Source organism: Barbus barbus, assembly GCF_936440315.1.
Source record: "Barbus barbus genome assembly, chromosome: 7".
In the NCBI taxonomy this organism is placed as follows: Eukaryota; Metazoa; Chordata; class Actinopteri; order Cypriniformes; family Cyprinidae; genus Barbus; species Barbus barbus.
In genome coordinates, this window is record NC_136735.1 from 23,630,854 (window position 1) to 23,658,130 (window position 27,277).

Sequence of the window (27,277 nt, forward strand, 5' to 3'; positions counted from 1 at the left end):
AATACTCCCTTGCGATTGGCCACAGACCGCGGCTAGTCAAGGTAACCACGCCCTTGCAGTCATTCAAGCCTTCCTATTGGCCACTTTCTACGGCTCCTCCCTTTGGCTTTTGACAGAAGCTGACGGCACAGTGAGTTTTGTTATCCGTGACTATCGTTTCATCAAGAGAAAAATGAGTGGACAGGCTGACGGTTTTATTTGGTGGAATTAATCGGCTTGAGCAGGAGTGCAGACATGGAGATCACGTAAGTATTTTCAGCAATAGAGAGAGAACAGAAGGCGCAGAGAAAGAGTAATCAGCTCTCTGCCATGACAGGGACATGTGCATTTATATACTCACTGTGGCTGTGAGTTTTTGACAATATTTTAATAAATTATGATGCATGCAACAGGCTTCTTGAACTTTGTGTGGCACAAAAGATAATTTTTCATTGATCTATCTATCTATGATAACATATAAACATAGGCTACATGATAATGGTACTTTTATTAGGCCTAGAGCACAAATACATTTTTGATATTTAAAATAATTTTCAGGGACTTTATGATCAAAATATGTTATTATTAGAACCCGCTTTAGACATTCTACTAACTATAAGTAACTTTGTAACAACATGCCAACTAATTCTCATTAATTTGCAACTACATGTCTGTTAGGGTAGGATTAGGGTTAGTAGTATAAGTTGCCATGTACTTGCAAAGTTACTTACTGTTAGTAGAATGTCTAAAGTGGACTATCAAAATAAAGTGTTATATTTTTTATATTTTATATCCCCATATATTTTACTGAATCTCAACTAGTGTGTTCAGATGCTTCAGGTCACCTTAATTCGCCTGTAGCCTACTAACATTTTCAAAAATCTTTGTGCAAATTTCCATTTATGACTATTTAGTATAGCAGTAAATGTATTCTGAAAATGTTAGATCATATAATTCCTAATGTAAATATTTACATTAGGAATTATATGATCTAACGTTTTCAGAATCCATCAACATTGATCAAAACACGAGCCATTTTCTTTTGTGGTAATTCATTGTAACGTGACAGCTCTGCTCCCTTCCTGCATGTCTGGAAAGAGTTTATCAACACTTGCAGACTGTGCACTGACGCCTGTTCAAGGAAAATACGCCACTCTGATATAAGACGACGTGTGTGTGTGTGTGTGTGTGTGTGTGTGTGTGTGAGAAAGAGAGTTGTTTACTTTTTGACAGTTAGACAAGACCTTAGTGGTGATCCTTTCTCCCCTATTGTAATTCACTCAGAGGTTGCAACTTTAATTATCACTATAATGTATATAATCAGTTGAAGATGCTGCCACACACACACACACACACACACACACAGTTGTAATAACAGCTTTCTTTAAAGCTGCGATACTTTCAAGCCAGCAGTTTTCTGAATTAACACATAATTTTAGACAAGCATTGTGTAGTACTACTTGTCTTAAGCAAAATGACTTAAGTAAAATGTGAAAGGAAATGCAGATTATAAACAAGATCAGTTTAACTTCTTGGGCCATAGATCACACACTCAAGCAGATAGGCCTTCTCAGGAAGCTGATTGGCCCAGTGTCCTGGTTTGCATACAGGAAGGCAGTGGCTCATGATATTGTTAGTGGCACTAAAGACAGAATGTTTTCTATAATTTTAACACTGAAAGGAATCATTAACCCCAATTTTTTTAATCACAATTATGTATCCTCTATGCTGTGCACAACCCGTGTGATTTTTTATAATTTTTTTATTAAACATGAAAGGAGAAATTTGGTAAAATGTCCTCGCTGTTCTTTTTCAAACCACTTAAAGTGGTTGGTGTTTTAAAATACTAGGTCCAAAAAAGGACCATAAAAGTAGGCATAATGTTTTGTGTGGGAAAAGAATGATATTTAAGTTATAATAAATCTGCTACAAACTGTCAGTAAAGTTCTGTTCTCCCAAGTGTCATGATTTAAATTGACACTTGAGCGATAACTATGATTCATGGTTTCACTATAATTAATTTTAGTATGTAGAGTATTAAAAATTAGTAATTTTGGACAAAATGTAGACTTATCAATCAATCTGAAATCAGACATGCAGGTTGTATTATTAGTACAGTATTGCAGTATTTTATTGGTAACTCAATCTCATCTACAGTTACTTATACTCAATGGCTGAATACAGCATAAATCAATATTGAATTGGCATATGGTGAAATTGACAGATATGCAGTGCATCTGTGTCTACCCTCTGTCCTCATGCTGCAATCATAGACTCAAAGGCTGTGGATAAACAGATTTGATTTGCATTATTATTCTGTTGCTGATGCTGATGCTGATGCTTCTGTGCTATATAGTCACACACTTTTTCTGGTTCTTAAAAATATGAATTTGGCTAACCTGAATTGAATAAGCAAAGTTGCCATTCCTCTAGTAAAGTTATGGCAGGACGAATGAGCATTTACTATGTTTTACTATTGCTTTGTGGTTTCTCCCTGTGTCTAGTGTTGGATGTCGCACGTGCCCTGGCAGTGTGTGTGTGTGTGTGTGTGTGTGTGAGTCTGGGTTAAAGCCCTGATGAGATGATTAGTGCTGGTGAAAGTGGTGGAGGAGGGGCTGTGTAAAGAGTCAACCCTGTGTGACATGGATTGTGATGGGCTGTGAATGTATGGCAAAGGTCACATTTACATTTTCATTTCATCTGCAGTTGCAAATACTCCAGCGGTGTGGCAAATATTACATAGCCGTTCAATTATTTAAGAGCTCGTAAAAGCTTCAGACTTATAGTTACTAGTGATTCACAACAATTTTTTTTAACGGAAACACAAAAAACAAAGTTAAAGTTTTTTATTTATTCAAAAAGAAAGTTTTTTTTAATATTCAGTTAATTAATCAAATTTATGTAATAATCAACGCTCAAAGTACAATGATTTGTACAAACATTGTTGATAAGGCAGTTTTTATATCAACCTTTTAATAATAGATTTATGTTACTACTCCAGTTTGTTGTTATACAGTATAAACATGTAGCATGTAAACGTGTTTTCATGACAGATTTATCCAAACATACATTAAATAGCAGGTTAATAATATAATTTATTTAGCAAAAATGCTCTTCTCTATAGTTCCGGCTCCTGACAACTATTGGAATAAACCAGAAATTGCCGTTTTAGCTGAAAATGTTTGAATGCCAAAATGTCGGTGCATTGCTAATACCTAGAATCTACTTACAAGGCTTTTGGGAGATCCGGCTCTGTTCAGTTCAGAGATTTGTTAGTGAACAGTTACATTTAAATTGTTTAGTACATACGCACACATTTCTTAATAGTAGGCTCAAAGCACTTTACTGTTTTTATATTTACAGTTTTATGTTTAAGGTACATTATAGTGAATCACTCAATAAATGGAGAAGCAAGAAACTAAAAGCACCTGAGTATTTCTCTTGAACTTGGAAATTGAGCTGTTTTGATTTCTTTTTATCTTTCAGGTTCTGACACACAAACGCACAACATCAGTCACTTGTCAATGTTATTTTATGCTAATTATGGAGATTTTACTGTGCAGGAAGTGCTGTTGTTGCCTGGTTACAGAAAGCTGGCATTAATCTCCCTCCCCCTCTAATGTGGTATGCTGTGATTTTTTTAAGAGGGATGATGTAATATCAGATCTTAAATGTAATATATATACAAATGTATATTCATTTAACATCATGTAGGATGTGAACAGTGTCTCACTGTTTTCACTTTTTCATAAGATGTACTGTACATGAACTGAAAAAAGTGTATATTGTTCATTCTTACTGTGACATATTTCATTTTACAACATATTCTTATAGCACAACTAAATTGAGAGTTGACCTTTTTCCTGACTGATGCAACAGTCACTGCCCTCTTCCACCCCATTTCTGTCAGAAGCTTCAGGTCTGCCTCTTTGACCTCTCTGATGAGCCTCTACATAAAGTCATTGATTGGTTTCTCTCCCATGCAGTCTATCCTGCTTTATGCTGATAAACTGCTAATGCTCACAAAACACTTTTTACTGTTCATACAGTATATGGTAAACTGTATTGATTAGACTTCAAAATGAATTATTTGGTTTTGAACATGTAGTTTAGATGTTGAAAGTCTATATTTTTGTAGTTTCTCGTAGCCAGACCTTCAGACTGATGGCAGAAGGTCTGACAAACTTGGCCACTTTGAATGGTCAAGGTGACTTTTGAAAATCTAGCATTTAGTTGATCCTGATAAGTGTTCACTATCAGTTGTCAGTTGTAAACACGACAGCTTTGTTTTCAATGAAGGGGTTTGGTGCCACGGCATCTTTGTTTCCAGGCGGAAAGTTAAAGAACGCGACACACACGTCTCCTGGAAATTCTGTAGAGTAAAGCCAATCAGATGATGACTTCCAAATTCCAAAGTGTTACCTGTAAAGTGTGATGTATGCATCAGACGTTCAGCCAACGGTCCATGGGCAAGACGTCTGACGCTGAAACTAGTATTTATGTATTCTAATTATTGACTAGCCATTAAAGTCATCATTAAAGTTATTATTTATTATTTATTTTGAAAACAAAAACGTTTTTGAACCTTTTGATTACCTAATTGTTAGGATGTTAGAACTATGAGTTTTGAAAATGTGCCACTTAATCATGAAAAAAAAAAGTAAATCTACATTGAAATTAAAAGAGACCTTTCAGTTGATAGTTTTAGTGTATAATAGGCCTATATTATCTTCAAGAGCTGGCGAATGTATGGTAAATGCTATTGTATTGGTTGTTTAGGAAGATCAGTAAGAGCCATATGTTTGAAACAAACATACATTTATCCTAAATACCTGAAGTAAAGCATCTTTAACAATGTAATACCTGATTTCATACATGTACAAGTATTTTTACTTAAAACTCTACCCTACATTAAGCTAAAAGGTTTTGTTGTTTGGACTGATGTGGTCAGGGTCTTGGTCATCACCCTGGTCACTGGTCAGTACGGCTGTGTGAAGCTATTGTGGTCAACTGCCAACGCGGGTCATACACAAAACAGCTGAGCTCAGTGTCTGGAAAGCCCTGTGGTGGGCTGGACTGTTTAGAACAACATCATAGCAGAGCTGAACTGGATGTTTGGCAGTAGTGCTTTTCTAGCTGTATGCTGAAGAATACTATAGGATTTCTCTGTAGAAATGAGAGTGAGTAAACCCAACCATATAAATTCTGTTTAGAGCAATGCACATTATAATGTGTAATATAGTACTGTCTTATATTGATGTGTCATGATTGTTTTTGCTTTATGAAGGTTTATGTTTTTATGTTAAAGTGTCTATCAGTTATGCAAGCACTCAATGTGTGTATATACAGAATAGACTTAAAGGAGTCATATGATGTTGCTAAAAAGAACATTATTTTGTGTATTTGGTGTAATGCAATGTGTTTATGTGGTTTAAGGTTCAAAAAACACATTATTTTCCACATACTGTACATTATTGTTGCTCCTCTATGCTCTGCCTTTCTGAAACGCGTCGATTTTTACAAAGCTCATCATTCTGAGAAGCGAGGTGTGCTCTGATTGGCCAGCTATCCAGTGCGTTGTGATTGGCCAAATACCTCAAGCGTGTGACGAAAATGTTACACCCCTTACGTATTGTGATGCCGTGTCCCAGCGCGACGAGACAAAAACAATAAAAAACATTATAAACGAGGCATTTGTTGCATCCAGTGGGGACATAATTACTGATTATAATGACTTATATCTTTTTAAAAGATATAAACATTACCATGTCTGCATTTGTGATCAGAGAAATGACAAACAACAAGCTGCACTGCTCAAAATTCGCGTTTGATTAGTCAGTGGCAAATTTTTTAAATATGAAAACATACTTACAGGCTGTGAGTTATAAGCGCCAGACTGTCCTTGCAAAGTTGGAATTGTCCCACTTTATAGAAACAGTCTTTGTGCAAGCCAGCATTTTAGGCTACTCTCCCATGTTCAGGAAATAGTCCTCTGTAAAATGCACTGCACACACTCTAATATTTGGGTTGAACTGTTCTGGAACAGTGTTGTAAATACAGCTTAACCACTGATTTCTAGTTGTGTCCTCTTTTGGAAGCCCAAACAAAGTACTTTCACTTTCACAACAAAACATAGCGTCTCCAGGACATGGTGCCAGCGGCAGCAACAATACTGTAGTGAGAATAAAAATCACACCCTCTTTCTTTGCATATACATTTGGGCAGTGTTATGCAAATCTTCCCACACAGTGACGTAGACATGTGGGGGTGTGTTTAAATGCGCCGTTTTAGTAGGGCGTGGACAAGTCTTTTATAAAGAATATCTCACTCCAGATCCTTCAGAATACCAGCTCCATGTTGGTGATTTTTCTCTTCAGTTCACCCCACTCATTTTCTATAGGATTCCGGTCACAGGACTGGGACAGCCATGGCAGAAGCTTCATTTTGTAATCAGTGACACATTTTTGTGTTGATTTTGATGTTTGTTTTGGATCATTGTCTTGATGGAAGATCCAACCACGGCACATTATAAGATTTCTAACAGAGGGAGTCAGGTTTAGATTGTTTATCTGTTGGTGTTTGATAGAATCCATGATGCCATGCATCTGAACAAGATGTCCAGGATCTCCGGCAGAAAAACAGGCCCACAATATTAAAGATCCAGCAGTATATTTTAGGGCTGTGTATTGGCAAGAATCTGGCGATACGATACGTATCACGATACAGGGGTTGCGATACGATATATTGCGATACTGTAAGCAAGGCGATATATTGGGATGTTTCTTATTTTAGGAATAGGATATATTTTTAGGAAAGCTGTCATTAAGAGCACACCACAATATGCTAACCTTAGCAATAAATAAATAAATAAATAAAAATAGTTTAACCAGAACACACTGGGATCTGCATTTGCAATAATCAGTCTCTATAACATTCCCTATAACATTCAACATTATTGAACCACTTTTTGTGCAGTATGAGTCAAGGGGGAAAATTAAAGTGCTTGCAGGATTCTTTAGTTAAATGTATGTATAAAATGTATTTTATAAAAAAGACCATATATATTTTTAGACCCTGCTTTAAAGGTTCACAGTTTAAGTTAACAATTGTAATATACAATGTCATAACATTTTGATCTGAACAAAAAATTACATCTGCTTAGTATTAATGAAAAATAAAGTGCTTGCAGGATTTCTAAAGAAAACAAAACAATTGTAAAACAATAAAATAAATACAGATGTTGAACATTCTCAGAACCTTTCAACTAGGATTTCACAGTTTTTTCAGTTTGTATTTATGTTCCGTGTGGAATCTCAGAGACCTCATCTGCACAAAACGCACCCAACATGAGAGAAAAGCTGCAGCTGCGCAGCGACACTACCGCCAGCTGCGCCCTGCAGATGGCGCTCGCGCCGCGGTCCCGGGACAGACATTCCCACAAAAGCCCAAATGACGCCGCACTTCAGCTTTGTACACCGAAACAAGAACTGGAACAATTCTTTCATCCTCCATTACTGGCAGCGAACTATATTAATGCTAACATTAGTGGCGTGCTCTAATGGTAGTATATCGCTGTTTAAATTCAGAGATGAAGACCGCTTTCTAGCGGTCGGGATATGAACTCAAAACGAAACATATACTGCCGTGAATCCTGTAGGATTTTTTTATTTTTTTAAATATCCATATTCCGTTTTTGAGAATCGATACAGTATCGCCAAACAAAATATCACGATACTCACGTGTATCGATATTTTCTTACACCCCTAGTATATTTAAACATGGGGTACTTTTTATCCCCGTTTGTACCTAACGCTTCTGGTGAGTTTGCTGCCAGAAAGCTCTTTTTTATGTTTCATCTGACCATAGAAGCCAGTCCCATTTATAGTTCCAGTTGTGTCTGACAACTGAATATGATAGAGATTGTTTTTGGATGAGCGAGGAGAATTTTTCTTGAAACCCATTTGAACAACGTGGTGATGTAGGGGCTGTTTGATATATATATATATATATATATATATATATATATACACACACACACATTTTTTTTTAGGATTTCTGACCCCAAGACTTAACTAATCTCTTCAATTCTCCAGCTGTGATCCTTGGAGAGTCTTTGGCCACTCAAACTCTCCTCCTCAGCGTGCATTAGGACAATATAGACACACATCCTCTTCCAGGCAGATCTGTAACATCCTTAGTTGATTGAAGCCTCTTAATTATTGCCCTGACGGTGGAAATGGGGATTTTCAATGCTTTTCTTACAGCCACTTTCTATTTTGTGAAGCTCAACAATCTTGTTCTGTACATCAGAACTATATTCTTTTGTTTTACTCCCTTGTGATTGGTGATTAAGGGAATTTGGCCTCCTCATATTTATAATCCTGTGGAACAGGAAGTCATCATGGCTGGACAATTTCATGTTCATAATCACCCTGGTGTGCTAAAAAAATGTAAATATGAATAGGAATATACTGCAGAGCAGGGGCGGACTGGGGCCAAAAAGTGGCCCTGTACTTTTTGGCACAGAGCGGCCCACCAGACCCGGTCCGCAACACACCGCATCACAGCATAAATGACTGGTATACTTCTTCACATTATAATTGGTCTTTCCTGGTGTATATGGCAAATAGTAAATCATTTTTAAGGGGGCAGTTTAATATCACTAAAGTTAAATACCTATATTATCAGTCCATATGAAACAATGCTTTGGTATCGTCTAAGACTTGAATAGTGCAGAATGCGGACTGTTTTTATGGTGCCTTTCTGTTGGTCATATACAGTATTTGTCCCTTTGCAGGAGCTTGACATCTATCATTTTAAGGAATAGAGCTCCAGTTGTGGAAAAGAGTATACAAATTATTTTGATAATGAAAAAATACAGTAAACAGTACTGTGAAATATATAATGTTACAATTTAAAATAGCTGTCTTTTATGAGAATATATAGTAAAATATAATTGATTGCTGTGATCAAAGCTGAATTTTCAGCATCATTACTCCAGTCTTCAGTGTCACATGATCCTTCAGAAATCATTCTAATATGCTGATTTGCTGCTCAAGAAACATTTCTGATTATTATGAATGTTGAAAACTATTGTGTTGCTTCATATTTTTGGTGGAAAATGTGATACCATTCAGTCTTGTAAGATAAAAAAAATATAGAAATATATATTTTTCTTCAACAAGGTTGCATTAAATTGATTTAAGTGACAGTAAAGATATTTACACTTATTACGAAGTACTTATATTTCAAATAAATGCTGTTCTTTAACTGAGAACCATTAATAAAATTATTGGTTATTGGTATTTTATTATACCAATAATAAAAAACATTATTAAGAATTGATCACAAATAATAACTGATAATAATTAAGCAGCAAATTAATAGAAAACCACTATTTTAAGTGTAATATTTCATAATATTATTGTTTTTACTGTACTTTTGCTCTAATAAATGCAATATTCTTTCAAATGAATAAATAAATAAAAAGCCTTAATTATTTCAAACTTTTAACCATATAAAATAATGCATGTCAATTAATTATTAAAAGAAATTTTATGAGGCTTATAATATAAATCACTTTCCTATGCACAGCACTCGAAAGCTACAGTCTTAAGATTTACAATGTTCTAAATTAAGATTGAGAATGATTTTCATAGATTTTTAAACATTTTCTTAGACAGGTGAATTCACGGAAAGAAAGCCTATATAGAGATATTACATTAACTCTTATCTCATGTCTGCTGAAAACTGCTATTATAACTGCTATTATAATAACTACTATTATTATGTAGGCTACATTGTGACGAATAACGTAAATGGCATTGAAAACTGAGAAATTAGAAAGGCCAGTAGTAGTTTGCATTCCTGAAAATGAATGTCTTTCGTTTAATTTTTTTTATTTTTTATTTTATCGTAAACGGTTGGCAAATATTGCTAAATTGTCTCGTCACGTTTAGCTGCTTACTTACCTCAGTTTGCATTCAAGTCGCGGTGAAAACCGGAAAAACTCCCGGTGCTCCAGATGGCCAGTCCGCCACTGCTGCAGAGATATTTTACTCACAAGAATGTCTAGGGGTGCCAATAATGGTAGCTAACATGCACTGGGGTACAAACATTTATTTCATAATGTGAGTTTCTCCCACTTTGATTGATTTACTTCAATGAATGTTTAGAATTTTGTGAATTTTTTGAAAGAAAGATCAAAAAGATAAAGGATGCAGATTTATTTTCACAGCCACCTTTGCTCATATTTACCAAGGGTGCCAGTATTAGTGAGCAGCACTATATAGACTTTTATTCACATATAAATATGAAATATGGCAAACGGAAGCTCATGCGCGATTGATGCTCAAGGCCAGTGTTTCCGTGTTTACCATATTTGATGAGCTTTATGTATGCTCCTTGATAACATTTACATATCTTCAATCAGGTCTTGATCAGATTTCTCAATTATTAACCAAATTCATATTCCTAAGGCTTCTATGCTTTAGAGTGTAAATGTTTTTGTAGTTTAGTTTGTGCATGTGTGTGTGTTCAGCCTCACAGCATCCCTCTCACATTTCTGACTGCCTTACTGTGAGTCAGCACTAATAATGCATGCTGACAAAAGCAGCCGTATCTCATTGGCTTGTGCTTTCTCATGCCCCCCCCCCCCCCCCCCCCTCTCTCTCTTTCTCTCAGACTTTGCTTCTGCATCATTGTTGAGTTTAATCTCCTAATGCCTTATTGGCTGAGAACTGGTCCCAGCATCTGCACCTTCATCTCTTCTAAGACTCAGAATTACATCACAATCCCACAATGCTTTGCAAGGGAGCTGCAGTGAGTTAGCATTTAGGGAGAGAGAGAGCTGATGAATGAAAAAAGGGAGGGAAGAAAAGTGAATGTTTACATGGTGAATTTATGAATGACGTCGAGAGTGAACGAAACAAAGGTGTGGCCTGATTAAAGATCCAGAGAGAGCGAGAGACCAGTAATCTCCTTCCTCATGTGCTAGTTTGAGATGAGCTGTCATCTCTTTGCTGGCTTAGCGGTGCTCAGATAGCTTTCCTGCTCAGTGCAAACGGAAACACAGCATTGCTGGGTATCAACATGTGGGATGGTGCCTTGAGAAGCGCTGCTTGATGGTAGGTTTTAGTGGAACTCTTTCTGATATACACTGCGGATGCTCCGTTGATTCTCTCACAGTGCTGCTGGTAACATTTTGTCACAGCAGATAATACTCAATGTTTTGGCACTTTTATGTTTGATACAGTAATGCTTTATTACCGTATTGCTAATTTTATTGCTAATTTGTTAAAAAAATGTTCACACACTGTATCTCGATATATGATATATATCTGTTCTTTAAAAACCAACTACATTATATTGTGGCTTCTGGTGCTGTTAGTCTGGTGTGTAATGTTAGTCTTTTTGGGGTCTTTAGGGGTAAATTACTGTTATTAATCAGTCTAATAGTAAAATCAGATGTCTTCATAATTCATTCTTTGATGTGACAGAGAAATTGTGCACCAGGCTTGCTTATATAAATATTATGTAACAGAACCAAGCTGGGATGGCATGCGGAAAATGACAGGGGAATTTGTTTTAGAGTCTGACTGGAATATCTGCAATATAGTCTGGAATATATATCTACAATGGTAAATGACTGGTAAACAATATAATGGTAAAGACAGAAATATCAGTTGTGGTGGGAATTAGGAATGAAACATACATAGAGTTAAGAGTCCACACCGTTGTTGCCTTGAAAGGGAACTCCTGATGTCAATTTAGTACAAAATAATTACATGTGTGTGCAGTTTACTTAATTATATATTTATTTATTTATCAAAAATAACATTCAGCTGCTGTCAATCCATGAACCTCATTACTTTACATTGCTAAAAATGTTAAGTAGTTAAGTTACATATTTAAAAATGATGTAACATCAGTCATTTGTGAAAATGTCTTAATATTTTGATTTCAACAATCAATAAATTGTACACCCATGAATTAATTAGCTATTTTTTTGTGTGTGTGTTTAGCATATGGACAGATATAGTGTATCTAGTAAGGTTTTTTTGTATAACACTTCTTTTCTTAAAAATAATTTAGCAACACAAGTTCAAAAAATATTCTTATTTGCTAATATCTCACATTTCTTCAAAATCTCACGTGTTCCCTCTCAAACCCACAGCCTTGTATTTCTTTCCTTTCAGCCTTGTCATCTCAGTTCTGCGTTTTTCAGATTTTTTTCCCATCTGTGCTATTTTTTAATTGTTGGTATACGAATGCGAAACAGATATTTTTGCCAAATGCCCCGTGTCTCATTGTTTTTTCAGCATCTTCCACCATGAGCTCTGCCATTTGACACCATGTCAAATTAAGAAATCATTGAAAAAGGGCATCAAATCAGTGTCAGTTCTAAAACAATGGACAAATGAGATCTGTCTGGAAGCATATATACATACACAAGCATGTTAGAATATGTTATCATATTGTCATATTAGCAGCAGTGTATGGGAGTTAACTCACTTCCGTTGCATTCCGTCTAGCAGCTGATTTTAATTTAAGAACTTGTCCTGTGTGAACGCCCCCTTATGCTCTGGTTCAGATGTTCACGGCCTCCTTCCATCTCTCAGTGTTGCTATGGTGATATTGTATCAGTGAAGCTCTTTTCCAGCAGAACGAGGGGGTGGATGATGCCCTTGAGGGATCCACTTCAGCACTGTGGCTGTGTCCTGCTTCTTTCCATCTTACTGATCTACAGTATTTGTGACATGCCCTACATTTCAAGCTAATCTGTAGTTCCTTTGAATCAAATCTCAGATGGCAGTTTGTAGATGTTTTCTCATAAATTGCTCTCCCTAGCCATTTTTTTCAGCTGATTTTCAGGTGTAATATATACAGTTGTATGATATGTACAGTAGCATAGTCAGGAACATCACAGATGCTCTCACAACTTACTCTTATCATCAGTTCTTCTGATTATCAATGATGCGCTACTTCCTCTCTATTTCGTCATGGCAACTGGGCGTATCAGGTTTATAAATAATAAATAGGCGTTGTTGATGTATAAATGTGTTCATGCGTTAAAGTGCATTCATCTGTCTCATGTCAGAAATTTACAGAAGTACAGAACAAGCTATTTGCAGTTTAGTTTCAGCTGAGGAGAATTATCTTTATAAGGTATATTTACATAGTACAAAACTATTTTAGTATTATATACTGTTATATAATTATATATCAGATTAGTTTTTATGCTTTCAGTTTTTTATTTGGATTTCAGTTTACGTTTTAGTCATTTTTACTTTTATATTTTTTATTAAATATTTATGTAGGTTTAATTAATGTTTATTTCCTTTGTAGTTTTAGTGATTTTAGTACAGTTATGTTTATATTTAAGCTTTTCGTTTAATATTTATATTTTTATTTCAGATTAGTTTAATTACTGAAACAATTTTAATTGTAATGCTTTTAATTTTAGTTAATAGTAACAACACTGGTATAGAGCAGTGCCTTTCGGTACCATGCACAATTTAGTATTGGAATGAGTAATTATGTAGAAATAATTTACAAGGACAAGACACTCACACAGTAGCTATGCTTAAAAGAACAGTGCTACTGATAAGAAGAAGAGTTTATGATCGAGATCATCAACAGTGCTGGAGGCAGAGCAAAATAAAAGGAAAAGCACAAAGAAAAGAAAGAGGATTGATCTACTCCCCACAGGAAATGATAGCAATTACAGAACAAATGGGTTTGAGTGAAACCATGCTGGTACTGTGGTAACCTGAAGCATTTTAATCTTATAGCATGAAGTCTCAATTTTCCTCACCGCTGAGAATGGACTGGATGAGACAGGCTGTCTGTTTGTCATTAAAAATCCAATTTTCCAACTTATTTTTATCACTGTATTTGTGTTCATGATAAGGATAAGTGTTGTTCCAAACCTGTATGAAATTCTTTTTTTTCTGTTGATCACAAAAGAAGATATTTTGAAGAATGTTGATTACATATATTTGGTTCATTTTTAACATTTATTCGACGCACCTACTATTCGTGTGTGCTAAGTACTATATATTATTGAAGAATGTTGGTGACCAAACGATTGCTGGTAGCCATTGACTTCCATAGTATTTTTCCCCACAATATCTTCTCGTGTTCAACAGAAGAAAGAAGTTTGGAACAACTTGAGGGTGAATAAATGATCAAAGAGTTTTCATTCATTTAATGTGACTGAATTTGTTTGTGAAAGGGTTTTTTTTTCTCAGTGCGCACGGTTACGATCTAACCACAATAAGAGTATGTTGCTTTGCTAGACTTGAAGAGGTTTCCCAATATGTAAGAGATTTAAGTATCACTTTAAAAGTATTACCAGACTATCTTTTCCGGTCTGTTACATGGATATTGTCCAGAAGCCTGTATTTAGAGTTTGACTTTCACTGAGCACTTTGTGGTCAGTGGATCGACCCACAGATGCATGATTCTGCTCTGCTCAGCACTGAAGACATCTGGACTGCTCTTCTGCTTGTCTTTCTGCACTGTGTGCATTAAAACAGACAGCTTTTAAATACCTAGTGAAATATTTACTGCTATGGCTGTACGGTATCTGTTCTGAAAACATTTTGTGCTCTCTCCGCAAAGTAGATAAAAATGGATATTTGCAAAACTGGTGATAGGTTGTTACAGTACACTGGCAACAACATTGCTTGGTTAACAAAGCAATTTTCTTAAAGGGTCCTTAAAATACAGCTGTGAAAAAAAATCCCATTTAGATTACCCTTGCCATAAGGTTCACTTAAAGTTAAAGGGGTCATATGATGCTTTTTTAAAGATTATTATTTTGTGTATTTGGTGTAACAGAATATGTTGACAAGCTTTATTGTTCAAAAAACACATTATTTTTCAAATACTGTACATTATTGTAGGTCTTCTATGCCCCGCCACTCTCAAACGCTTCGATTTCTACAAAGTCCCTCCTTCCGACAAGTACAGTCTGCTCTGATTGGCCAACTGGCACAGTGCATTGTGATTGGCCGAACACCACAAGCCGCGTCGGAAATGTAACGCCCCTTTCCATAATCGCAAGCTTTAGCTTTCAAAATTATAGTAAAGACAGTAAATAATGTCCTTAGTTTTACCATCACAGTGATGAAGCTCATATGTGTTTGCACACAAGACTGTGTGACCGTTTCTCCCTCTCTCACACACACACACACACACACACACAAACGATGCTGCTCTGTGATTCTCTCTCACACACACACACACACACAACGCACAAAATTCTGCATTTAAACAGTCAATAGCAAATACTTAAACTAATAACAAAACACATTCAGCTGATTCAGAAGCACCAGATTGTCATAGCAAAGTCAGAATGACCTCCTCTCCTAGGTTCACGAAACAGTCGTCCATAAAATGCGTTGTGATAACATCTGGGTTGTGCTGTTCTATTGTAAGTAATCTTAATGATTCCTAAATGCATCTACTTTCGTAAGGCCAAATAAAGTGCTTTTGCTTTCACATAGAAGCACACAGCATCTCCCTGACATGGCTGCTTCAAATCAAACCTCAAAATGAACAGGCTCTATTAATTTTTCATACTTCACAGTATAAAATTGCATTAAAAAAAAAAAAAAAATATATATATATATATATATATATATATTATATATATATATTAATAATAATAATCTTCACAAAAAGAAAATGTGTTTGAATTTTGAAACCAAAATATAAGCTAAATGTAGTTAAATATAGGATATTGACAAACTATGGTTTCATGACTATTCAACATCCACCATTAGGCTTCTGACAACTCAGATACATTTTTATATATAAAAAAATCCCTAAAAGATGGAGTTACAATAGTTTGCAAGAGCATGGTTATAAACACAATGAGACCTTAAAAGCAGACTAGTGTGATGACGTTTAATGTCCCTAACAACCTCTGTAGTCCCATTTAAGTACTTGTTAGCAAACGGCTTTTTCAAGAAAAGCAAAAGCTTAAAAAATTAAGTATTACTGATATGCGGTAAAATAAACTGTGAAAGTGTTTGCTTGTGATAACCACAGATCATATTTCAAGCATTTAACCAAAGATGGATTCAAAAACCCATTCACTTCAAGGCGATGGAAGCAGAAGTGCTAAAACCCTTTTCAGGCTTTTGGCTTACAAAAATAATGTCATCCCTTTAGCACTCTATTATCTTCTTATGCTGTTCTTCTGAGTCATGGCTGATGTTTTACCCTTTAGATTACAGACATAAGCATGCTTTAATTATTAATCTGCCTTGTAATGGTTAAAAACTCAAGATTTCATGAGAACTGGGATTCCAGTGTTGTGACGTGATATCTACTGCTGCCTCTAGCGCCTTTTTAATGCAGTGTATTTTCACATGAAAGAAACGGCTACACCTTGTGGGCCTTCCTAGGAAGAACATCTCATCTAATTTTATTTATTTTTTCAGCTATTTGTATTAACTCCAGTATCCTCTCCACAGGGTCCGGGCTGAAGGAGTGTGGGAGGTCTTTGACAGAGTGTTAGGATGGCAACTGAAGCTTCTACCCTCCCAAGTCCTGTGGTGCGTCAGATCGACAAACAGTTCCTGATTTGCAGCATCTGTCTGGATCGCTACAATAATCCCAAGGTCCTTCCCTGCCTTCATACCTTCTGTGAAAGGTGCATTATTTTTGATACTACATTATATTGCTCACTTTATTTTATTGCTCAGATTATTTATTATTTGTTAGTAAACCTGAGTGCAAATGACATTATTACATTAACCTTTGCATTATTGTAAGGGTGATTTTACTCATTAGATAGCTTCGTAATAGGCAGAGCACAACTTAAAGGGATAGTTTACCCAAAATAAAAATTCACCTTATTCACCAAACTATATGACTTTCCTATATGCACCTTCAGAGGATCACAAAAAATGTCCATACAAAGAATTTCAATGGAATCCAGTGTTGTTGTGGACCTCACTGACTTTCAATGTGTAGACCAGTGCTTCCCAAACCTGTCCTGGAGGCCCCCCTGCGCTGCACCTTTTGTATGTCTCCCGTATCTAACACACCTGATTCCACTCATCAACTCGTTAGTAGAGACTGCAAGAACTAAATTGGGTGTGTCTGTTTAGGGAGACTGTTGTAACAAAACTGCAGAATTATTTTACCATTATAAAGTAGCCCATGCAAAGTCGTCTTTTTTAATTGCAGTAGAGCTTTAAGTTGAGTGGTTTGTGACTATACTGAAATCATTAAAAGTCATTGTTATCTTTGAAGAGCCAACAATATTAAAAATGAACATGAGCTCAAAACTGACAGATTTGTTTATGCAAAATGCTGGCGGAAGCACTACAGTATATTACTTCAAAAGTGCATCTCACCTTATCACACAGCATTTATCCCATTACACTTCCTCTCATTGGCCATTAATGAATGATTAGAAGTCATTATTGCTGACACTTGATGGCAATCAGACTTGTCCATAAAAGAGAAACAAGCAAGAAGGCAGACATTAAAACAGGAAATAACAGAAAAACAAATAGTCCTAGGATGTACTGAAACAAATACATGGACAATAATGAAAGATACTGTAAGCATTTTCTATATTAAAAGATGATGAACCTGTTCATGCTGTGCAAAGTATGCATAATTGTAAGGTTTATTACTATTATTAAATTAATTTGTCTTCTTACAGTATAAGTGTACATTTACCTTACTTTAGTATGACAACAAATTAGATCTAAAATATTTCCAAAAGTATTTTAAGTGTTTATATTATTTACTCAGTCAGGCTGTTTTGTTTGAACAGCCCTAACATATTTATTTTGCCCCATGTTACAATCATCCTTTTAGTTTGCAATGTCACCAAACTTCTATGATCCAGTCAATTCCCAATGGACCACATCAATTCCTGCCCTGCATTTTTTTTCCTGCTTGGTTTCCATTTTGCTCAGATATACAGTTTGTCACAATGGAGAACAAAAGTTGGTCACAATGTCTGTTTTTGACAGCCCAATGTTTGATTTATCACAGAAACACTTAGTACACAAATTAATATGTATTTATTTTGTTGTGACAGCCAGGCACTACCACCAGAGTTGTTTTTTCAGTAGCCTGTTCCGGTTTCTCCAGGTGTCTGCAGAACTACATTCCCGCCCACAGTCTGACTCTGTCTTGCCCCGTGTGCCGTCAGACCTCCATCCTGCCGGAGAAGGGTGTGGCGGCACTTCAGAGTAATTTCTTCATCACCAACCTGATGGAGGTGCTAAAGAGGAGCCCAGACACTAACCTCAGTGAGGACTGCACTGATGCTATCAACGGAGTGGCCACTGGACAACCACTCTCCTGTCCCAATCATGGAGGAAATGTAAGAATTACACAGCAGCACAGCATAAAAAAACTTTCAAAAATCTGTAGTGTACAGACACTGCATGGTACTGTATGTTAGAAGTATTTTCCTCCAGGCAAGTAGCATTCTGTCCCGTTTTTGCAAAGGGAGAACATAATAAAATAATTTATAAGGGCATTCATATTCAGCGTGATATTCTGTTCCCCCTTTCTTGTCATCAGGTAATGGAGTTCTATTGTCCACCATGTGAGACAGCCATGTGTGAGGAGTGTACTAGCGCCGAACATGCAGAACACGCCACCGTCCCGCTCAAGGATGTTCTAGAACAGCACAAAGCCTCGCTACAGGAGCAGCTTGACGCTGTCGAAAACAGGCATGTAACATACGCTCATGTACACATTGCTATAGAATTTAAATTTGTTGTTTTATGTTTAAGCAGCTAAATGTCTCATTAAAAATAGGGCTGATTATGCAGAATGAAGAAAAGCAAATGAATACACTGTAACTCCTGGAATTTACTCCTGTGAATTAGTCATTGCACCATTAAACACCAAATATGCCAGACAGCAAGGTGACATTGATACGATATTGAGCTTTCATCCAAGCCATCACCTTGGTTGAGGTTGATATTTCAATATTTAAAGTATCAACATTGGAAGTTTGATGAAAACTGACAGCACACATGGGTGGAGACAGGGATATTGAACAAACATTGATTTGTTGTTGAAAATATATCTCTGCGGAATTATAGTGGCTGCTGTTACCCAATATGTGGGGCATTTTCAAACATAATAGACATTTTCAACTGCATTACCTGATTTGTTCTAATCACCCATTGTAGTCTAAAATTTTTACTGATTAAGAAACACCCATTTTTGTTTTGCATATGCACTTCTCAGTAGTCAAACTGATATTTCCTCATTAAAGAGAAAACAGATGCAGACAATGTACATGCCTCTTAGAAAGCAGATATTAAGTAGATAAGTTCACAGTGGGGTTGTAGCCAAACTCTGCAGGACAGAAGCCCTCCAGGTGCAGAACTGGACACACCTGTTTTATAGTTTTGATTTCTTTACTATAATTCTACTATGTGGGAAATAGAAGTAATATAAATGACAAAGAAAGAATGGATTTGTCCAAATGTTGGAAGTGACTGGAAGTGTACTAAAAATGAAATAAAAGTAACAAACATTTTTTTTTTAAGACTGCCAGAAATCGACTCCGCACTGGAGGTTTTGTCTGATATTCTGCAGCAACTGAGCAATCAGAAGAATTCTATAGAAGAAGTGATTCATGCAACTTTTGAGGAGCTTCAGAAGACCCTAAACGTACGCAAAAGTGTTCTGCTGATGGAGCTGGAGGTCAACTATGGACTCAAACAGAAGGCTAGTACACTTATCTATATGCTATAACTTTTGTAATGTTGTTTTTGTTAGACACCAGGCTGTTCCCTCAAATATTTGGCAAGATATTCAGGATTTTGTTTTGTTTTCAACATTAGCCTTAATTCTACACATTGTCAGATTATTTATTTGGTTATAGTATCAACAGACTCATATTTAACTACCCCTAAACGTTGCATAAAATCTAGTGAATTGTGAGTGGCTGTTTTATATGCCTGCCTCTTCCTGTCTAATTGGGCAGTTCTTGACTGGAACAAATTGCAAAGCAGACCAGACTTTATTTCCTGTACTGTTATTTTACACTTATCCGTCTTGGCTCCTCCGGTATCATTCGCACTGTTTTGCTGTAGTGAATGATTAAACCAATTAATAACTAGCACATGCTTCTGTGAGGGTCTGACATCAGTCCTGGCAGCTGGCAGTGGGAATGATTCATTGAGAGAACCAGATCAACTACAAAATCGCCTGAGCCCTTAAACACAAAGTAAACAAAGGCAGCACAGCTAGACGCTCATACATAGTTTGAGGCTTTGTAATGGAAGAGGACTGCGATAAACAAGTTGAGGTGAGGTAGGATTCTGAATTCAGTTTTCTTTATGGAGTTTTGTTTGAATCAAACTGTTTGTCAACTTTTTTCTCATCTGATGTTTTTATGATGGTTTTGGTTAATGATTGAACACCAAATGTAAGCTGTTATTTGTGTGTGAATGTGTGAAGTGGATTTATCAAAGCCTGTCAAAGCGTTTAGTGCATTTGGTCCTTAACTAATGTCACTGTCATTTTGTGATGACTGATGTATCAGACCCCTTTTTTCTATGATAGATATCAATTCAGTAGATTCAGTAAATGAAGACCTGAGTGTGCATGTCAGGAATTGTTGTTCATTTAGGGCTGACTGTTATGTTGTCCAGTACATTCTTTGAGCTCTGATTAACTTGCATACAGTGGGGTCCACTAGTTCAAATATATATATATATATATATATATATATATATATATATATATATATATATATATATATATATAATATGCTGCAGTTTCTGTAAATGTTTATTCATGTATGTTTATGAATATATGACTTATGTATCACTGCAGGTGTTGCAAGCCCAGCTAGAGTCGTTGCTGCAGGGGCAGGAGAGCATTCGCAGCAGCTGCAGTTTCACAGAGCAGGCTCTTAATCACGGCTCGGAAGCTGAAGTCCTGTTGGTCAAGAAGCAGATGAGTGAGCGTCTTGATGAGCTGGCAAGTCAGGAGCTCCCACTTCGGCCAGAGGAGAACAGCCAGCTGGACTTCTTGGTGGAGACCGACGGTCTTCGCAAATCCATCCACAACCTTGGTGCTATAATAACCACCAATGCTGTTGCTGCAGAAACTGTTGCGACCGGTGAAGGCCTGAGGCATTGTATTGTAGGGCAGCCTACTTCTGTGACTATAACAACAAAGGACAGAGATGGCGGACTGTGCCGGACAGGAAATGCTCTGCTAATAGCTGATCTTTCTGCCTCTGATGGCACAGTAGTGGGGAAAGGTGAAGTCACGGATCATAAAAACGGCACTTATGAATTTGTATACACGGTCCCGTGTGAGGGCCGCTTCACGCTCTTGCTAAAGCTCTATGATCAGCATATTAGGGGCAGCCCGTTCAGCATACGTGCCAGCAAATTGACAGACATCTCCCTGACTGCAGACGGAGGCAAGAAACGTCTCAAATCCCCAGGAAGTAGCCATGTGAAACAGCGCGCTATCAAGCGGCCCGCCAGCATGTACAGCACGGGCAAACGGAAAGAAAACCCAATTGAAGATGACCTCATGTTCCGAATCGGTATGATGAACACACATCTCTTTCGTAACACCTAATCAAAAAAAAAACCTAATACCTAAATTTAACCACTACCTTACTAACTGTTAATAAGCAGCAGATTAGGAGTATATTGAAGCAAAAATCATAGTTAATGGTTTTTTAATAGCGAGAATTGAACCTTATAGTTTATATTTGTATATGTGTGTAAGTAAAATATAAATATATAAAACATGTATATGTATTTTTTTTGTCTCAAAGGAACTAAAGGCAGAAATAAGGGTGAATTCACTAATCTGCAGGGAGTTGCTGCTGCTTCTATTGGCAAGGTCCTGATAGCGGATAGTAATAATCAGTGTGTTCAGGTAATAAATGCTGCACCTGTTTAATCACATTATAAATCCATTCTTATTGCCTATTGAATTTAGATGAAACATTTGTAAGAAAAGAAAATATTTTATTTATAGATATTTTCAAATGATGGACAATTTAAAAGTCGTTTTGGAGTGAGGGGCCGAACACCAGGACAACTTCAGCGGCCAACTGGTGTTGCTGTGCACCCTAATGGTGACATCATCATTGCTGACTATGATAACAAATGGGTCAGCATTTTCTCCAGTGATGGGAAGTTTAAGGTATCTGCGTCTGCAAGTTTTATGTTTATGCTGCTAGAATTTATGGCAAATAATTTTTTTGAATAAATAAACATATAAAAGGAAAATTCTTTCAGTACACTGAATTTTTTTTACTTTTTTTTTTCTCTTTCTGTTCTCTGTGTGTTTTTACAGACTAAAATTGGCGCAGGGAAGCTCATGGGTCCTAAGGGTGTAGCGGTTGATAGAAATGGCCACATCATTGTGGTTGACAATAAATCCTGCTGCGTCTTCATTTTCCAGCCCAATGGAAAACTTGTATCCAAGTTTGGCAACCGAGGCAACAGTGACAAGCAGTTTGCAGGTACTTACATGGGTTACAAACTGGCACTTATGCAGTCCTCAATGTTATGCGGTCCATAAACACAGTTCCAAATCTCTTCCGGCTCACCTTTTGTGCTTTTTTGCGAACTCTAATCTTGCCTTTCTATTTTTGGTGCTGGTCAGAGGTTTGCATCTTGCTGTGTAGCATCTGTAATTCTGTGTCAAAGTCTCCTGACAACAGTAGATTGTCAGAGCATCACCCCAGCTTTCTGGAAGTTGTTGGGGATTTTACAGACACATCTTTTAGGGTTAATTTTCACAGTTTTTATGATTTGTCTGTCATCAACTACTGTTGTTTTCTCAGCCGGTCGGGTAGTTGTTGGTTGCTGGTGGTTTCCAAACTCTTGATTTCTCCATGCCCTTTGTTTTTGCTATAGCTCTAATTGGCTTCCTCTTTTCTTTTAGCATCCAAATTGCTTGCTTTTCTCTCAAAGTCAGCTCCCTCATCTTCATCCTGGTTTGTGTGTCATCATCGCATGCAAGATTCAGAATACAGAAGTAATGGATATAACTGATACGACACATTCCCTGCTTTTAATATCTGAAGAATTAATGCAACAGCTGATCACTTAGAAAGACCTGTGAGGCAACTGTTCCAATACTTATGCTCACATCAGATAGGGGGATGAAAAAAAAGTGCTGAACTTCTTAGCTGGTAAAACATCTGTTGAATCACCCAATAATAAAACGTGACATTCTGTAGTTTTGTCTCCCATTCATCTTACCTGATTCAACAAAATACAAACAACCAAAAACATTTGTGAGCATGTTAACATCAGGAGCATCTATATATATATAGGTTTTATAGACTCACGCATACTTTGTACTATCGCAAACAAAAAAAGATATGTTTTCTATATGACTTACTTCATTTGAAAGTAGACACTTCAGGCTTTCTATAGAGATAGCTCCCATGTTTCTGTGTTGAGTATTTGCTGAGTTACACTTAATTTTAGTGACACGTTACTAAAAGCAGATCGCGGAGATGGAGAACACAGAGAGCGCACCCTGTTGGTTTTCTTTTTTTCCCCAAAACCAGAAAGTTTTGTTGTAATCGTGAGTGTACACAAAAAAAAAACAAAATAGACACTTAACAGTTTCGATTCATGTATAACACTTATTTGTGTATTTTTACACAACAGAGTATTTTTAGTGTCTTTTGCACTTATCTTATCACTTATCGATACAGCCGGCCCCAGAGGGTTAATCATATTTGTAAATGTCTTGACTCCACAGCCAACAGAGCAATTTTGTCTTTACTGTTCCAATACTTTTGGAGGGCACTGTATAAATATTTGATGCATATTGTGTGCATTTCACACAGAGGATTTATAATTTATTTAAACAAAAACCCAGGAAAATTAGCAAGCTATCTTGATATTCTCTTTTCCTATGTAGAAAGTAAACAGTAAGGCTATGGTTTATTCAAAATATGTTGGATATTGACAAAATATCTTCTGTACATTTTAGCTTTAACAAGGTTTTCCCAAGAAATAAGCAAGAATATCCTCGATAATTCATATTTTTTTCAGACATGAATGTCCTCCATGACTCCTGCTCTTTCCGACAGCAAAGCACTTGAATTGATAAAATCATAATTAGACTTCAGAAATGTGAAGCACATGAAAGCAGCATTAATCTAACAACCACATGATTTTCAAATTGCTTTATCTGTCTGTTCATGCAGTATCTAAAACCATTAGTCAGTTTTTCAACTGAAAGGCAAAGCCACATTTCATAAATGTCATATTTGTCATAATGTGACGAGGGCTTTAGGATATCAAATGCTGAATGTTCAACTCTTTATCTCTCCTTTTCTTAGGTCCACACTTTGCCGCAGTGAATCAAAATAATGAAATCATTGTGACCGATTTTCATAATCATTCTGTAAAGGTAAAATACCTATTCTAATATATTGCCACGTTATATTCCTCAAAGGTCATGTCCTGTCTAAATTATGTTAGTCACTTTTAGCCACAATTGTGGTTCCTTTTTGAATAACAGTTTGCTCATATCTGTTCAAAGTTCATCAAAAACAAAAGTCTTTTTAAATACTGATGAGTTAACACGTGTCATCAAATTGCAGGTGTTCAGTCCGGAGGGTGAGTTCCTACTGAAGTTTGGGTCAAATGGCGAAGGAAATGGGCAGTTTAATGCACCAACAGGTGTGGCAGTAGATGCCAATGGCAATATTATAGTGGCTGACTGGGGCAACAGCCGGATACAGGTAATACAGGCGTAGATTAATTAAATGTTTAACAATGTGGTCACATGTCAGATAAAGGTTTAACATCTTCATATCATCACACTTTTCTGTGGGACTCCAGGTTTTTGACAGTAGTGGATCCTTCCTGTCCTATATCAACACCTCCGCAGACCCTCTGTATGGCCCACAAGGACTGGCTCTGACCTCAGACGGCCACATTGTGGTGGCAGACTCTGGGAACCATTGTTTTAAAGTATACCGTTATCTTCAATAGCACTCTCATCTCTAAAAATAAATACTTGCACTTATTCCTTAAAGCTGCCGCCCTTGTGCCAAATGGGACCCTCCATATTGCATTGAAGTTGTGTTGTTGTGGCTTCATTTGTGACCCTCACCTTGGACAGAAGAACAGACTCTGTACCGTCACCGTGGTTCTTTGGTTTTGCAGTATAAAGGAATAGCTCATCCAAAACTATCAATTCTGTCATTTAGCCTCAGGTTGTTTCAAACCAATATGAATTTCTTTCTTCTGTGGAATGTAAAAGGGAATTTTTTTGAAGAATATCCTGGCCGTTCTTGTAAATTATGCAATTAAAGTGTCTTGTAATCATAAACAATTTCCAAGCCATACAAAGACATTGTGGGAGGAAAAGATCAATCTTCCTGACTGCTTTAACTCTTAAATCTAACATTTTGCCATTCATTATATTGTTATCTTAGAGTGTCAGAGAAAAGGAAGAAAAACTATGTAAATATATTATTTAGCATATAAAATAGTTTAAAAATAATTAATTGCTTTAATTTTTTATGCAAATTAATACACATCTTTTCCATTTACTTTTATTAAAAAAGAAATCACCTTTTGTGCTCCATGGAGGAAAGTCAGAGTGATCTGGAACAACATGAGGCCGAGTAAATGACGACAGAAATGTAATTCTTGGTTGAACGTTATGCAGTTCTTCACCTTTGAATGAAAAACTGCTACACATTAGGGAAAACATTCATGTTTCTACTCCTGTATGTTGAAAAACCGGAATGTTCAGATGATTAAAAGGGGAACTCTTCAAAGCATCGGCATGTATAATAAGAATGCAAGTAATGTGATTCCAAACTACTATTGAATTTATATAGCTGCACAACAACCCCCAAAACAAATCTAACTATGGTGGGCTAGTATCAATAATATTTGGCCTGAGTTTAAAAGTGATGTCAGGAATATTCATAAAATATGCAACAATATATGTGCTTCTTTGCTATTGACTGTGATGTGCACAACTGTGGTTGGTACAATGCTCTTATAATGCAATTAAGTCTCTTGAATCACCCATATTATGCAACAAACATCACTTGATATGCTTTTTCGATTGTAAACAAAATTTCCTTTTTTAATATCATTTCTCTAAACTATAAAAGTTCATGTGTTGTTCAGAGAAACATTACATGCTCAAATCACCAGATGCACTTTGTGATTTAGCAACATAAAAAATATGTATAGTGCTCTTATTAATAATAGCTCCCTGGTTAAACGTTTACCAGAAAACAAGCATTATTATAATTACTGATCTTCATGTGTTGTGTTGTGGACAAACCATGTTGCGTGTTCATATTCATAATGCTTAAAAAACTGAAAAAGTGCCCAGGGTTCTTTTCAAGTGTATTTATGGCACACAGATAAATCTTCCTTTATGTCAGTTCTCCTGTACAGTTCAATTGTCATACACAGGGAACTATTGCTGCTTGTTTGCACAAAATACACAATATATAACATGTACATTCCAAAATGTATTTCTCCCCTTTATATCCACAAACCTGCTTTTGTAGCATTAAAGCTTCCATTTTACTCCTTTGTTGTATTACCACATGAAAGGACATGCAACCAATAACGCTTTTACATTTGTAGATCTTAATGCCACATTCAGGTGACCTGTGTTATATCATTTTTTGCACAGCTCATAAATAAACTGGATACTTGGATATATTCTAGTCATTAATTGACTAAACAGAGACCTATAGAATGATGGTGTAATTAATTTTATGAGGATGTGTAATTTTTTCTGCATTGTACTTTTATAACTATGAAAGCAATCTAGACTTTCAGATGGAAACTTAAAGACAAACCCTTGAAGCTTATCTACTTGAAATACAGTAAAATGATCTACTGTTTTACTGAGTCAGTTTGATAACCTACAGTTGACTATAGGCCTTAATTTCCAGTCAAGAACACCTTCTCCTGAGCCATTCATCAATTCACGATTCATTTCAGGTCCATGTTTCGATTTGCTTAAAACTGCAAAAATTAATAGAAGGGACATGAAGGCAGGGTCCATTTTTATAGTGAATGGATCTCAAGTTTAAAATAACGGAAAAAAAAAGTATTTAAAATTTATTTATAACATGTGAATGGTTTAGAAAATTTTAAGATCATTTACATTTCAAATATTCTGTTTTGCTCATGTTTTGTCAAGGATGTACACTCTTAAAAATAAAGGTGCTTAAAAGGATCTTCACAGCGATGCCATAGAAGAACCATTTTTGGTTCCACAAAGAACCATTCAGTCAAAGGTTCTTTAA

The 27,277-nt window shown here is 36.2% G+C and overlaps 1 protein-coding gene across 2 annotated transcripts; it reads left to right on the forward strand.

Moving 5' to 3' along the window:
- Positions 1-104: 104 nt before the first annotated feature.
- LOC306872072 (tripartite motif-containing protein 2-like) lies at positions 105-26,703 on the forward strand. 2 transcript variants are annotated; one of them, XM_079420423.1, is made up of 12 exons: positions 105-245; positions 16,467-16,645; positions 18,106-18,340; positions 18,544-18,695; positions 19,527-19,707; positions 20,821-21,547; positions 21,785-21,888; positions 21,991-22,158; positions 22,312-22,480; positions 24,323-24,393; positions 24,587-24,727; positions 24,828-26,681. In XM_079420423.1, exons 2-12 carry the CDS (start codon positions 16,512-16,514, stop codon positions 24,978-24,980), a joined length of 2,235 nt encoding a protein of 744 aa, XP_079276549.1. In that variant the 5' UTR covers positions 105-245; positions 16,467-16,511; the 3' UTR covers positions 24,981-26,681. The 2 variants fall into 2 exon arrangements, with proteins under 2 accessions (XP_079276549.1, XP_079276550.1); XM_079420424.1 differs by lacking the exon at positions 105-245 and adding an exon at positions 10,779-11,105 and having other exon boundaries at positions 24,828-26,703.
- Positions 26,704-27,277: the final 574 nt, after the last annotated feature.

Bases quoted from the DNA above. Each gene is read 5' to 3' on its own strand.
- LOC306872072 (XM_079420423.1), top strand. From the start codon at position 16,512: ATGGCAACTGAAGCTTCTACCCTCCCAAGTCCTGTGGTGCGTCAGATC. The intron at 18,341-18,543 runs GTAAGAATTACA...TCTTGTCATCAG, and splicing joins GTCCCAATCATGGAGGAAAT to GTAATGGAGTTCTATTGTCC. The intron at 21,889-21,990 runs GTAATAAATGCT...TTTTATTTATAG, and splicing joins GTAATAATCAGTGTGTTCAG to ATATTTTCAAATGATGGACA.